Below are 15,676 nucleotides of genomic sequence, written 5' to 3'. Positions count from 1 at the left end.
AGAGAGATTACAACCCCATCTCGGTGTGACCGAAATCCCTATCGGTGAGACCGATTTGCCTAGGGTTTGTGGCAGTGGCTATGACATTTGAAACTCGGTGGCGCCGGATAGAAAGAATCGGTGGGGCCGAGTTTGACTTTTGATTTAGGTCAAATGTGGATGTGGGAAGGTAGTTGAGGATTTTGGAGCATATCACTAAGCACTATGAAGCAAGAACCTCATTAAACAACATCTCATCCCTCCTTGATAGTATTGGCTTTTCCTATAGACTCAATGTGATCTTGGATCACTAAAATATAAAATGTAGAGTCTTGAGCTTTGAGCTTGAGCCAATTTTTTTGTCCTTAATATTTTGAGGGGTCCACTTTCCTCATCCATGCCATGCCATTCATTGAGCTTTTCCTGAAATATTAATCTTGGAATAGCATTAGCTCAATGAGCTATATGTTGTTAGGAATTACCAAAACCACTTAGGGATAATTGCACTTTCACTGTACTAAAATGATCCTGAATGGTATGAGCCTTTTGTTCATGGGAAGTGACCCAACCATTATTATGTTTGAGCCCAAGAATGATTTTTTTCTCCGTTTGAAATTTACTCGGATACAAAAGAAGTGTGTATTGGCATCGCGCTGCCGAAGATTATTGATCCGTGCACTTTGCTTCTTCCTCATCTGTTCCAACGTAGCGAGGCAAGTGACTCGTTTCTTAAGTCTGACTCATACTTGGAAAGCGGACGATGATCCATGGCCATGTGGGGGGGGGGGGGGTGGATTGGGAAGGAAGAGGAAAGGTACGTGATGGTGGAGAGGAAAAAGTCTGACTATGGGGATAATAGAAATAGTAGGGCTGTACTATTTAAGTATATAGGATACAGAGGGACAAAAAGTCACTAGGAGGACGGGATGCATTGGAACCCTGTATTTTGAATGGTGCCAAAATGCTATTTTGAAATCTCAAAAAAGAATCTAAAAATAAATCAGCATGTTTATGTGGATGTATATTATATATGTGCAGATTTTGATGCTGAAATAAATAATCATGTGAGTTCCACAAAAATGAAAAAGTCATGATTTTGGAAAGATGAATAGTGCACGTATTATTCAGTATCTGGAAATCACCATTTTGTATAGCTCACATGTTTATTTATTTCATCACCAAACTTTACACATGTGTAATATACATCCATATGATCATGTAGAATTCCTTTTGGAATTTTCTAAAACTTGTGATTTTATAAAGTATTTAAAATAAGGTCCTCCAATATACCCCGGTCCAAAAATCCACTGTCAGGAGTACTACTTTGTGTTTATCCTGATGCGGTCAAATCTCTGCACATCGTCTACTACTACCAATCGTCACGCCAGGGAACGATCTGAACCATCAAAACACATCTTCCACTCCGCAGCCAGACTTTTTCCTCCCCACCATCCCGTACCTTTCCTCTTCCTTCCCGATCCACTCCTCCCCCCACGCTGCTGCTCTCATACTCTGACCTACCCAAGCTCCATTCCAGTTCCAATCCAAACCCAACGAGTTTCTAAAATCTTCTCCCGTACTCCACCGCCGCCGTGCCCTAGAGCTGCCGCCGTGCCGAGCTAAGCTTCACCGCCGGCGCCTCACACCCCCCAACTCCTTCGCCTCTCACGCGCTTCGCCGCCATCGCCGTCCTCGTTCTACCCCATCGCCTCGCTGCTGACTCCACCCCCGCCTGCATATTGACATCGGTTTTTGAGGTATGAGCTCTTGTCCATACAGTGACTGCTCAATCCCGAGCTAACCTCCACAAATTCCCGGTGCGCGCACCATCTAGATCCGCCCTGGCCTCCTCGGCGGCCGAGAGGAGCCGCTCCGGGCTCGGGTCAGGTTTCCGGTACCTCACCGGAGCCGCCACCGGGTGGTGGGACCGGTGGATGGTCATGGGAGCCAGCGGCTCCAAGCTCGAGAAGGCTCTCGGCGACCAGTTCCCTGAAGGCGAGCGCTACTTCGGACTCGAGAACTTCGGCAACACCTGCTACTGCAACAGTGTACTCCAGGTCTTCATATCCTATCCCGGGAACTTGTAGCTTATAGATTTGTTGCGCCTTGCATGCTAAGCGGTAATCTGTGCAGTATACATGTGTAAATGTTTCCGTTAGGTGTTAGTTCGATAGCCGCTGAGGCGCCTTTGTTTGCTTGCGGCTGTGTTGAATATGCTCCTTGTTATGTTGGCATAGTAGATGCTCATTAGATTCAGCGCCGTGTGGGTATAATGTGAAATATATATGTTGGTATGGGTGGAATTTTTCGACGATTCAGCTACCCAAACTGTTATGAGTTATGTGACACATGGATGTTTGCTTATGATTGCACTGTGTTCACATAGTATGTCGTTAGCATGTTTAAGAATTTATTACAGCCAGGTATAGTGACAACATCCTACTGTTTGGAATACCGTCACAAGCTTGTCTTTTACGAATACATTGATACCTCCAAAATCTCCCGAATTAAACACTGTATATCTGAAATAGATTTAAGTGCGCCGGTTCAATATCCGAAATTGATGCATTTATCTGAAATACACCTTTTTACGAAGATTGAATGCCTTTCAGCAAGATTGCTTGCAAGTTAGAGGCGTGTCAATATGCCTCTGTTTATCTGCTTCTAATTAAGAGCGCCCACTGGGTTGTATGTCATTTTATTTTGATGATTTGCCTTGGTAACTTGTCTATCTCTAGCCCAAGCTCCTAATAGAGCGTCAACATGTTCTTAACTAAAAGAAGGTAACATGAGAAATCGTTGAGAGATTACTATCCATTCTAAATTCCTGCCAAACCCTTTTTGTGTCTCATGTAAGGTTGTATGCTCATTACAGACATGCCAAGCAGTTGTTCACCAATATGGTCTCTCACCTTGTTTATATAATTCTGCTCCACCATGATTGCACTGAAAGTCTTAACTTTTTTCTAAATCGGATGTATATAGACGTGTTTTAGTGTGTTTGTTCATTCATTTTAGTATGTATGTAGTCCATATTAAAATATCCAAAACATCTTATAATTTGGAACGGAGGGAGTACTTCTCATCACTGGGAGAAGTCCAGGTCCAGTGTAAAATAGTAAGATGCGTTTTGGTGCATATTGTGGATATGCAGGCAGGCTAGACTATATATATTGTTTAGCTATCATTGTCTAGAGAAAATCTAGGAGTAACTTTTTTTTCCTGAGATTGTGTTAATTTTGTTAAATGCAACAATACTTTTCATGCTTGTGAAATAAATCCTTTTTGTGTATTCTCTATTCACTTATACACTATATACCTTTTAGCTGCCAATTTGCACAATGATGTAGCTATGATATAGGAGTGGCGTTTTCTGGCTTGGATGAACTTTCATGATGTGCTATCTTAGCTTTTCATATAGGTTTGTACTGTTCGCAATCTACTAATGCTATCATTCTTATGCCATATGTTGTCCAGTTTAGTTATGTTCTGTCCTTTCTTTGTGACAAATATTTTGCTCATATCCTGTTCTTATCAGATAGTTGTTTGCCGTGCTGTGTAATCAACTGTTCTAACACATATGACAAGTGCATTATTACATGAACCTTACCCATACTTTTGTTTCAGGCACTTTATTTTTGCACTCCATTCAGGGAGCAGCTACTGGAATATTATATGAATAATAAAAATCCTGGAGATGCAGAGGAAAATCTTTTGACTTGTTTGGCGGATCTTTTCATGCAGGTAAAGTGGAGAAAAGGATAATCTTAACCTAGTGATATGTAATTGTGTTTGCGCAATGAGCATGTTGTTACTCTGCAAATTGACTTGTAATTGTATAGTGCTTTGGCCATGTTCTATCATTATTGATGGAGGTTTGAAAAATGAATCCACACAATATTCTGCCTTCAATGGTGATTGCTGTCAGCAGATCTATATTACTCCCTCCGTCCCACTAGTGTAAAAAACACTCTTATATTATGGGACGGAGGGAGTACCATTTTGGCTTCTCATTCTTAGGGTGATGAACACCTAGTGACCAACATATATATAATGTTTTTGATATGAAGTTGTATATCATTGATGGCAAGGTGTCTTCACCACCTATTCATTATTACTCTCCATCCATGTGTATCATCGTTGCTGCACAGTCTTTTCTGTATGTTTTATGTGATATGAAACTTGTGGCAGGATATTTCCGTTTGTACTGAATTAGTGATAGCTTATAATATTTCCAGAAAATATGACAGCTCATAATATTTCATGCAGGTAAGCCAATCAAAGAAAAAGACAGGCGTTATTGCTCCAAAACGTTTTGTCCAAAGAGTGAAGAAACAAAATGAATTATTTCGCAGCTACATGCACCAGGTAATTTGACACCTATTGTAGCAGCACATGTCAGTGGTCGTGCCATGATATCCTCATGATGATCTTATTGATGCAACTTAAGGCAGCCTTTGTAAATATACAATGCTAAATGTTGCAGTGACTTATCCAAGTGATGGACTGAAGGTAGCGTTTTAAACAATATTCTGTGATATTTCACACGGCAAACTCAGCCATGTTATATGTAGTAGTGTTTTTCTTCTCAGGCATGTGCTTTTATCTGCTATTTTGCTTTAGTTTAACCATGCTACCTTTGTAAAACAGTCTCTTAGGAATAACCTTCCAAGTAGTTATTGGTACAATCGATAAAGCATTACTTGTACTTACTTATCTTGAGTAACATATTTGTTCATGATATTTCTGTAGGATGCTCATGAGTTCTTAAATTTTCTGTTGAATGAGCTTGTTGATATTCTGGAGAAAGAGTCCAGTGCTGCAAAGGACTCCCCCCAATCATCATCTCCTGAAAAAGTTCCAAATGGGGCAGTTCAACCTTTGGCCAATGGAGTTAAAAAAGAACCACCTGTCACCTTGGTCCATAAGAATTTCCAGGTGACTGAACTTAACGGAAATGACTTGGACATAATGTTACCTAGTTTCCTTTCTTCAAGATCCTGTTTGTCGTTATCTTTATATATTTATTATTTATTTTTACAACCTACACAGGGCATACTGACCAATGAAACCAAATGCTTAAGATGTGAGACAGTAACTGCAAGGGACGAAACTTTTTTTGATCTGAGTGTTGACATTGAGCAGAATAGTTCCATTACAAGCTGCCTGAAAAATTTCAGCTCCACTGAGACTTTAAATGCTGAGGACAAATTCTTCTGTGACAAATGTTGCAGGTTATTACTATGCCATATTTGCCTTCTAGTACTGTTTTTCTTGTTCTCATCATATAGTATGGTTTGCTTTGACCTATTATTGGTTTGTGTTTCTACTAGCCATCTCCATTTCATGCCTTGAGTACCCATTTTTCTGGTATATGTGGGCAAGATCATAAAGCCCCAAGTAATCTCCTTTTCTTGTATATGCGGGCAAACATCATAAAGCCCTTAACGATCTCTTTTCTTCATCCTTGTGTCAGAACACATTTTGGCTGAAATGGAAAGAAATAATTTTTCTAGCTACCATGGGAGGAAACGTCAGTTTAACTTAATTTGCCTTGTTCCAGTTTGCAAGAAGCACAGAAGAGAATGAAGATCAAGAAGGCTCCCCATATATTGGTGATCCACCTAAAACGCTTTAAGTACATTGAGCAGCTTGGGCGGTATAAGAAGCTTTCGTATCGGGTTGTCTTCCCCATGGAGCTGAAGATCAGCAGTACGTCTGATGACGTGGATACTGAATACTCTCTCTTTGCTGTGGTGGTCCATGTTGGAAGCGGCCCCAACCATGGCCATTATGTAAGCCTCGTAAAAAGCCACAACCACTGGTTGTTCTTCGATGATGAAAACGTGGAGATGGTTGAAGAGTCGACCCTGCAAACATTCTTCGGTTCTTCGCACGAATACTCGGGCAACACAGATCATGGATACATCTTGTTTTACGAGGGCCTTGGTGGGAAGAGTTTAGGTTGATTTCCCCTGTTGTGTTTCTTTTCTTTTTCTTTGGAGCATGCAAGTTTACTGTTGTATGTACACAGCTATTTCATCACCTCCATGGAAAATTGTTAATCTCGGAGATTGTGAGTATGAACCTGAGGAAAGCCGGATTTTTTGTGGTTCTAGTGTACAGCGGAAAATGGAACCTTGCTCCAGTGATGATGAAATAAGGCGCAAGTCATAAAGTGCGCTCGACTATACTTTCCACCGACATCCTTACCAAGGAATGTAACAATGCATTGGGTTCTGTATGTTGATTCTAATTTGAAATTTTTATGCACTAGATTTAGCCATCTATTGTGCTAGCAGTGCCCTTCGAGGCTCGGAATCATATGTCCAGTTAGAATTATAATATGGTGTATGCTTGACTTTATGATGGTTGAATTGATTTAGGGAGTTTGGCTATTGAGGCTACTTTTGAATTCATGTATTCCATGTGTTTCTCTAGTTATGTGGATGCAAAAACTGTTCATAGGAAATGTACGTCCCTGCTCTCATGGGACAATTTGCTACTTGTGCCAATTGCAATCAATGGGCATCTCAAGTTCGTTCATAAATAACACCTTATATTATGGGACAGAGGAAATACATTTCAATCTGTATGAAAGCTACGCCGCTTTCTGCTCTATTTATGGGGGTGGCTAGGGCTTAAACTTGCAGTGGTCCTGGCACCAAAGGTAGCAATACTTAGTGGGGCATCTCGTGATCTTAGCCCGCGCACATATGCTGCGTGCATTCTCCACCGTATATATTCATTGCCCATCGCACGTCCTTATGGTGCCCTGTTCGTTTCACATTATCAAAATTGCCGTCGCGCGTACCCTAAGAAACACAGCACATCAATCCACATAACACAGTTAGTGATAGCAGCAGCAGGTAAGGCCAATATATACATTCTGATTGCACAAAACCGTCCAGGAGTAACCAACGATTGCCAATCACACAGGGGAGTTTGCAGCTATAGACATATAACACACCCCCTACAAAAAATATAAGCATCCCCCACTAGGAAACCCTCAATTGTCTGATGATCAATAATACACATCCTTTTTCGACCAACTCTAGCAAAGCTATATATAACGCATATATCCTTGCAGGTTCTAGAGGATTAGATTTACATGGCTATTATCGCTTCCACGAAGACGCCTGCCTTGCACGCTCCTCCGACTATACATCACAGGTCTGTGAATCTCCACTCTGTCTGGAAAACTCTAACCGATGAAATTTGGCTGCACGGAGTTCTCCACGTCCCTGCCTGTTGTCCTGAAATTCAGCATTCTTCATGTATCAGATCGTATATGAGTAACAGCCATGCATGTCGGTATCAATGTTGCAAACAACAATGTAACGATGCTACATTTTCGTAAGAACAGCTAGTTAGCATTCATTCACAAAAAAAGAAGATGGGGAGAAAAAGCTAAGTTAGCATTCATTCACATGTTTGGGGGCCAAACAACTGAAGATAGTAACTCGTTGCTAAATGCAGAATCGATGTTTGGGGGCGATGTGTAGTATGAGTCCCAGATAAGGTTTCAGTTCAAATTCCACAAACACAATAAACTGAAAAAAAAAAGTGCAAAACCGAGGTAAAATAAATAGGTTGTTCCTCCTATTTCAACTGATCTAGGAATTGAAACTGTATCAGATTGTATGGCACCCTAGCAGCTAGACTCGTTATCTTAAAAAAAAACATTTGGTTCATACGAAATTTGACACACTCATGGGTAGTGTCTCCAGATAAATACGCGTGATTTTAGCCCTTATGCTGCTTCACATACAAAACACTATTTTTAGAGCCTTTTTTTTTGCGGAGAGACACTTTGCTGGCATAAAGTACCACTAACGTAATCTCTCATATTATCCTGCAAAACTTACAAAATTGCAATGCAAAGGCAACATCAATGCAGTTTACCGAGAAGAATGAGCTAATGTGTGTGACTTACAATGACTGTGATAGCTGATGCCAGTTCATTATCCGGTGTGACTGAGGATGCCTATCCAAATAACTCCTACTAGAAACATCAGCTTCATCAGCTCCATAAGTTTCGGAATGGCCTGATGCTGCAGGAGGTGACCAAACTGGGACCACGCCACCATCTCTCCCGGTCCAGCTACTTGACGCTTCAGAAATAGATGGCGCAAAAATATTTCTCATACGGTGCTGAGGTTGCTGAAAGTTATTGTGATGGTGAATGCCATTAGTTCCAGCTGCATTGCCCGTGCTTCGAATCATTTCCTCCCTCTCAGTCCGTGGCTCAAAATGCATGCGGAACGGCACCTCTGCCCTACTATCCACGCTATTCCCCAAATCAGCAGAAATTTCTGTTTCAACCCTGTTGAGTGAAGTTGTCATGGTAGGCACCATCTGATCCTGGCGTCTCTGTGCAGTTGTGAGCACATTGGGTGCTACCCGGGCTGGTTCCCAGTGGACTTCCATCTGCAAATCTTGAGGAAATTCGATGGGTGGCACCTCTGAGGAGTCGCCCAGGCCTTCCTCCATTCCAGTGTCCATTGCGGCCCTGGATGCTGCCTCAAGTTGCCACATTTCTGACAGGGCTTCTTGCAGCCTGACTTGCGCTGTATCTAGCTCAACTATGGGGAGAGGATAGTTGGAGCCTAACTCAACTCCTGCAGCTTGCAGCACAGACGCAGGCGCATCCCATGGGTGGTGTATCCATTCTGTTGGCAGCCTTGCAAGTTCAGGAAGCCACCGTCGGACATATTCCCCATGTGGATCAAACTTGTAGCCTTCGAGCTGACATAATTCATAAAGATTCACATGAGAAAGCATCAGTACTCAGTACTATTCGTCATCACCAAGTTGTCTCATTTTTTTCTAAAGAAATTAGTAGTTGCACGTACCTGAGGGTTGTCAATGTGGTCGAGCTCCCGGCTATCAGGGAGAGAGCCAGAGATGTACTGCCAACCAAGCGCATCACTCTCAAGATCAGCATCCAGTAAAGTGTCCCAAAAATACTTCATCCCCCATCGCCATGGTAGTTGAAGGACCTTGACGAAAAAACTTGAAACCACCACACGTATCCGATCATGCAGCCACCCAGTCGCCCACAACTCCCTCATGCCAGCATCAACAAGAGGGTAGCCAGTCCGTCCCTGGCGCCAAAACTTGAAGGTGCTTTCGTCGACCACCCAAGGGAAGAACCTGAGGTGTGCAAGGAGGGGCTTCTCATGGCTGCATGGATGGTTGAAGCAAAGATATCGCGAGTACTCCCGGAGGCCGACCGATCGGAGGAATAGAGTGCAGCTCTCCTCCGCTGCATGGTTGCCCTCATTGCTCCACACGAGTTGCTTCATTCGAACAAGGTGGAAAACCTTGCGCACACTCAGCTCACCAAAATGCAGGTAAGGTGAAAGGAGGGAGGTGTTTGCGCTGTCCGCCTTCTTGCGGTTCACCGAGTAGTCGATCAAAGGGCCGTTCAGGAAGGCACTGAGCGCCTTATCTGCGTTCTGCCAGCCTGGTGACCATGCCCGTGCCAGAAGCGCATTGCTTCCCCTCTCTGACTCATCCTCGAAGATCAGATCGTCTGATGGGCACATCGATAGGTCACCTGTTGAATATATTTTTTGCAAGTGAATCAACTGAAGAATACATTCCAATATCAACTTGTGGTGCAGTGCTTGTTAGAATAAAAATATGAGATATGCTTTAAACACAGAAGGTTGAACATTTTTATTCTGTAGAATAAGTCTATCACTTTGTCTACTTATTATGGTTATAAAAATATAGTATCATGGTTATAACTGAGCAGGCACCTGAATTGATTCTCTTAGGGGGCAGCAGTGGCGCGGGGGGATCATACGGCATGCTGAGGCACCTGTTCCAGAACGGCATGAACATGTTGAACGGTTGGCCTTTATCATCGTTGACCTCCCATGGATCATACAGCAGGTCGGCATTGAAAGACTGCACGAAGATGCCCTCTGCCGTCAGCATCTCCTTGAGCCGGTGGTCCCTGACCAGCGAGATCGGGTCTGAAAAGATGGCCAAGACACAGTGATTAACTGATTGTTGAGTTAGATAATGGATGAGGAGTCTCAGCACAAGCAATTAATTGAGACTGTAGTAGAAAGTGCAAGTGCCTAAATGGAGAATATAGCTAGATACGGTTACTGCCTCGTTGAATTGGTAGGTTGGTGTACCCTCAAAAGGAAAAAGATTGATTTGGTTGGTTGGTGGCATCAAGAACTGTTGGCAATTAAGGACGGAGTTGCTGGAAATGTTCATAGTTTATACCTAGTTAATATGGAAAGTGTAAGCTCAAGATTGCTAAATTGGGACTCGCTACTCCAATTGACTTGCCATGAGTTGTACCATACGGAAAGCATAATAAATTGGGATGTGATATGACATGATAACATAGTACTACTGTAGTAGTATAGTAGATCTGGTTCAACCTGAGCAAATCAGATGCAAGCCCCAAAATAAGTAAGAATAACAAATAAAAGATGCTGCTTCGTTTCATCTAGCCAAGGTAAAGAAGTTCAAGTGAAATAGCGTTAATAAACCGCAGATTTGGATCATCGACATCTACAAAGAGAAGGAGATCTCGGCCGACAAGAGCAGTATTTCTTGTGTTGTTTAGAGAACACGCGCACGAGCAAACACAAGCGAGGCATATTTTCAACCGAAAAGGAAGCAAACCGTAGAGATGGTTGAAGAAGAGGTGCGTGGCGCCGGTGTCGCGGACGAGCTGGAGCAGCGCGGCGACGGAGTCGGGCGACCTCCGGGTGACGAGCTTGGCGGCGCCGAGGCGGTGGAGCGAGGCCTCCAGGTGCTTGAGGCTCTGGCTGAGCCACCACCGCGACACGCGGCCGGGGAAGTAGGGCCCGTCCTCCTCCGGCGACCACACGTACGCCGGCACCACCTCCCCGGCGGTGCGCGCCGCCGCCGCCAGCGCCGGGTTGTCCTCCACCCTGAGGTCCCTCCGGAACCAGACCACGCACTTCATCCCGGCGTCCCCGCCGCACATAGAGGAGGACGAGACCGACATGGCCGGCCAACCCACAACCCTATCCCCTCCTGTCCAAGAACCGCCTCCTCTCCTATCCAAGAAAGAAACCCCGCCTCCCGCTCCTCGGATCAAGAACACGTCGGAGAAACCATGGAGCCGATCAAGAACCAGGCAGCTCGGCCTCTCGAGAATCCCGGGAACAGTGGAGCCGGGCTGCGCTGGATTGGATTGGGTCAGGCGATTTTTCTTTTTCTGCTCTGGCGTCCTCGCCTCGGAGTGAGCGCAGGCGCACGAGGGGTGGTTTGTTTTTCCTCCTCTTTTCTGCGTAACTTTCTGGAGTGATTGGTTTTTTTGTTTGGTGCCTGGCGCTGTTGCGGCGGGTCTCGGCCGTGCGCTTCTGGTCCAATAGAGGGGGAGGTTGAAGATATCGGGATTGCTTGGCTGGATTTGATCTAACCTTTCCACTCCCCCATTTATCTTGGCGACCTGACCATTCTCCTCTCACCCCCGATAATATTCCTCCTAGTATTTGTACCCATCTTGTTTCCTCGCGAAAGATCAACCGAGCATGAAAGATTCCAGATGACATCCGGCCCGACGGCATCCACCAGACGCGCCCAACACTAATCTTTTCATTTTAATATGTATCAAAGTATAAGATTTTTTTACACTATAACAGTGTAAAAAATATCTTATATTTTGATACGGAGGGAGTAGATAGTACCATGGTATACTTGGTGACCCTAAGATTTTGGAAGTTTTTGTTCTTAGCTGAAATTGATTTGAATTTCTTTTTTAGGGCAATACCTTTTTTTTTGGTGAAATCGATTTGAAATTTCATTCGTTAACAAGACTGACCAGAGAGATAGAGAATTACCCACGCAAACACAAAATATGTTTTCCCAAATTAAACGACCATGGTATATCGTTGTCTCTTTTGTTGTTTCTCTCAAATCTCGCAGTAAATAAGCTATGTTTCTTACAGGCCGCTAAATACCCCCTCCCCCCTCCACCCACCCACCAAACAAAATATACAACTCATTCTTTGTCGTTTCTTCCAACCGCTCTTCACAATGGTAGTCGATGATATCAATATATGACGACCCATGTTTGCTTCCTCGAGCCTAGACTTTTGTCAATGGCATGGGAGCTTCCATCATTTTGCCCTCCAGGCACCTATACGTGTTTTTTTTGGAAAAGGAGGATGACCCCCGGCCTCTGCATCTGGAGGCACCTATACGTGTGTCTAGCAACCTTGAATTGGTGCACCAAGATGCCACCATGCTACATTTTTCTCTGCCTTGCACCGACACCTTATCTAATACATGTGGCTTTGTGTGAGTGATATGAGAGAAAGAAGGAAAATATACTATTTGCATCAAGGCATCCCACCTGTGAAGCCAGCGAAGTTTAAAAAGTTGTAGAAGTAGCCAAAACATTTTCCTCCACCCATTATCGTATTGGATGCACATGGTGGATGGACTTATGTCCCGTTATGTTTGGTGACACCGAGGATATCAACAAATCTCAATCTTAATTATTGGCTACCCAAAAATAGAGCAAGCCCAACCATCAATGAAAGAGAGAAAAATTGTTGGTAACCACTTTTATAATGAGAATTTGCTAGTTTTCTTTTTGAGTTGGGAGAATTTCCTAGCTTAGGTAGATGCTTAGTACAAGATTACCAACTGATGTCTATTTCTCATAGTCAACTTCCGATGCAATTATGAAAGGGACATTTATATCAATAAAGTAAGTTCTCGTCACAAAAATGTGACAAAGTAATCGATATATTGATTATTATACATAAATAAAACATCATGTAAACATAAAAGAGAGGTAACGTCTAAAATCTCGGAGCATCTTGTAAAAGTTCAAGCAAGACACTCACAACCTGTTGGATAACCTTTGGGCAGGGGAATGGAAATTTAATATGTTATTCTTTTTTTTTCCTAGCAAGGGAAGTACATAGAGCCATAAATTGTACTACTCTCTCCGTTCCTAAATATAAGTCTCTGGAGTGATTCTACTATAGACCACATACGAAGCAAAATGAGTGAATCTATACTTAAAATGCATCTATATACATCCGTATGTGGTTTATAGTGAAATCTCTACAAAGACTTATATTTAGGAACGGAGGGAGTAGATCTGTTGCCCTCCGGCGCTTCTCACAAGATAGTTCCTTGTTGTGTGTGGCATACAAGTATACAACAAGCTACAATATTCGTATATATGGTATATTGATGTCGGTTCAAAATTTCTTTGACATAGGAATTGGGTTCTTTTAGAGGCGTGCTAATTAGTCCATTTATTTCCGTGAGGCCGAATAATCCATGCCAAATACAACATTTGCCTACCGTTGCTAAATGCCGCGTTTTTGCATTACAACATAGAAGAAAAAGAAGATGTGAAATATGCACAAATGAGAGACGGCAACGATATAGCAAAGTTGGCCTCCCACGGCCAGGCTACAACGGAAATTTGCAGGGGCACGCATCTGCCCAGCTCTGTCAGAGCGCATGATTGTTTCGTGATCTACAAAGTTGGTAGAATTTGGCGCGAAGACACACTAGGTTTTAAGTGTTAGTTTTTGAAACTTGCAGTTTTTTCGTTAGCTCTGTATTAAGTTTCGGCACTTAAAATTTATATGGTTTTTAAAAAAGCTCGTCAAAACGTATTCAATAGTGGAAATACCACACCTTCCAACAGTGAACGAAAACTTTGCACACATGATAGCATGATGAATCATTGGGTGCTTCTCCTTTGGAGCCAGAAAAGGAGTAATCTGGATCAAGCGACACCGCACTGAGCCAAGGGGCGGAAAGGCCGCGGAGCTTTTCACATGGGTGCATGCCGTGCATGGGCCATCCTGTAACGAGAGACGAATATATTCTTGTGTGGCGTGGATGATAGGAGAGCCACACGATCGGTCGCAGCACGCCACGCGGCGGCCCCCCTCGCACCCGGCGGGCCCAAACAGAACTCGCCCTCCGATCAAACGGCCCCTCCGCGCGAGCGCCCGCCGTCCGCGCGCACGGTGGCGCGTGTTTAATTTGCCGGGGCGCTCTGAAGGGGACCGTTGGTGTTGCTTGCTGGTGGTGTGGGCGTGGATACCACTTGCGCTCGGGGGGCGCCGCGCCGTCGCCGTCGGCTCCCCGTGGGCTCCGGCATGGGGTGTGGGCGCGCAAAGTCTCTCGTGGGCGCGGGCGAGCGCGACGGCTTCGGCCGCGTCCCGCGCGCGCAATTTGCCGGACGTGGACCTGGTGCTCATCTACAGCTACCCCTCATGACGTGCCCCTGCTGTGGGATTCTTGGGATGATGGTCATCGGCAGGTTTCGAGAGACAAGTTATCAGCTCTCACAGTTGGGATGCGTGGCCCGATAGGGAAGTAGCCCGAGCCCAACTGTGAGGAAAAAAGTGGCCCGGTGGTGGGTGGGCGTGCAAGTTTGTTGTGCGGGCCTGCTGGTGATTCGCTTGGAGCCCAAGCCCAGGCAGGGCCTGGATGGACGGACGGGCGAAGTGGACTTTTCTTTTTCTTGGCTTCTTTTAATCTGGTCCTCTCGTAAATTTGGCAAAGAACCTCATGCCATGCCATGTAATGGAGCATATAAATATGTTTACTCAAAAGAGACCCAGACCAATACCGATTGAGTTCTGCTGACAACAACTGCCAACCTTACTGATGAACGAGAATCCTAGCAACTATGCCGGTTTCTCACCTAAAGTATTTCTGTGAATAGAGCCTTCGTAGTATTTTCCAAAGCCTCTTTTAAACAATGCCTAGTGGGACTCTCCTTTGAACAAAGTTAATTTAGGCATATTCAGCACATTTTCTACTTTACCCCCAAAGCATCGGCAGTCAGCATGTACCCCCATGCAAACAATCAGGTGGTGGTTCGGAGCAAAAGCCGTGCATAAAACCTATGAATTGCGGGGAGCAAAAGCCGTGCATAAAACCTATGAATTGCGTAAAAACTCACTCGAGCTTTCCCTTGAAAAAGGGTCAAAATCATTTTGAACCGCAGTGGAAACGCTCCTTAACTTTAAATTTGAAGAAACGAGAATTTTTTTCACACATAGTACTATTACCAGTGGGTAACGGACTGAAGCACAAGCAATCAATTGTGCACCTCTTCTCGCAAATAAAAAAAAATCAATTGTGCACCTCATTATTCTCTCGGTCTAGTTTCCCAGTCGTCGCCTGCGTCTGCCGCTGAATTAAATTTCCCACAGCGCCGAACAAAACATGGTCCACAGAACCGAAGCGTCAACACCGTGCATCCTTCACGCGGATGGCCGCCTCCGGTCCATAGACCCTGTTCCCCGAGAAGCCAAACGCCTGTTTTGTCTCGTCTCGGCCCCTAGACAGGCAAGTCAAACCGGCGAGCCCCGCTCCCTCCGCCGAAGTCTTTAATTTCCGCGCCCGTGTCCTACCTCCACCGAACAGCAGCACATGACGACCCGGCCCCACTCCTCCAGGCCCACAGGTCGGCGTATGGAGCTGAATTTTCTCGCTTGGACCCGTCATTTACGACCGTTTCTGCTCCCCTGTCGCCCCCCTCACGCAAGCCCCTCTGCGCGCACCTGGTCTTCAGACGGAAGCATCGCCACCGTTCATTCCGCCTGGATAGTGTGGCTCGATTAATCCGGTGCATGAGCCGGGTCTATGTCAGTGTGGGCCCGCCGTCTGTACCCTGCTGAGTGTTGACCCCCGGAAAGGCCCCTCC

At 44.7% G+C, this 15,676-nt stretch overlaps 2 protein-coding genes across 2 annotated transcripts; one reads left to right on the top strand and one right to left on the bottom strand.

The window, feature by feature from the left end:
* Positions 1 to 1,372: 1,372 nt before the first annotated feature.
* On the top strand, positions 1,373 to 6,398 carry LOC147985778 (ubiquitin carboxyl-terminal hydrolase 4-like). Its single transcript, XM_087544272.1, has 7 exons — positions 1,373 to 1,736; positions 1,814 to 2,036; positions 3,607 to 3,723; positions 4,249 to 4,347; positions 4,732 to 4,917; positions 5,032 to 5,213; positions 5,543 to 6,398. Exons 2-7 carry the CDS (start codon positions 1,914 to 1,916, stop codon positions 5,946 to 5,948), a joined length of 1,113 nt encoding a protein of 370 aa, XP_087400398.1. The 5' UTR covers positions 1,373 to 1,736; positions 1,814 to 1,913; the 3' UTR covers positions 5,949 to 6,398.
* A 435-nt stretch (positions 6,399 to 6,833) lies between these two features.
* Positions 6,834 to 11,416, bottom strand: LOC147985777 (cryptochrome-1-like). The gene is made up of 5 exons (XM_087544271.1): positions 10,636 to 11,416; positions 9,747 to 9,965; positions 8,835 to 9,541; positions 7,916 to 8,727; positions 6,834 to 7,235 (listed from the first exon to the last, which is right to left on the bottom strand). The coding sequence occupies exons 1-5, from the start codon at positions 10,982 to 10,984 to the stop codon at positions 7,184 to 7,186; spliced, it is 2,139 nt and encodes a 712-aa protein (XP_087400397.1). The 5' UTR covers positions 10,985 to 11,416; the 3' UTR covers positions 6,834 to 7,183.
* Positions 11,417 to 15,676: the final 4,260 nt, after the last annotated feature.

This window comes from Triticum urartu, chromosome 2A (assembly GCF_056163025.1).
Source record: "Triticum urartu cultivar PI428250 chromosome 2A, HENAU_Tu73, whole genome shotgun sequence".
NCBI lineage: Eukaryota > Viridiplantae > Streptophyta > Magnoliopsida > Poales > Poaceae > Triticum > Triticum urartu.
Note: the sequence above shows the minus strand (reverse complement) of the source record. Positions and strands in the feature narration are given on the sequence as shown.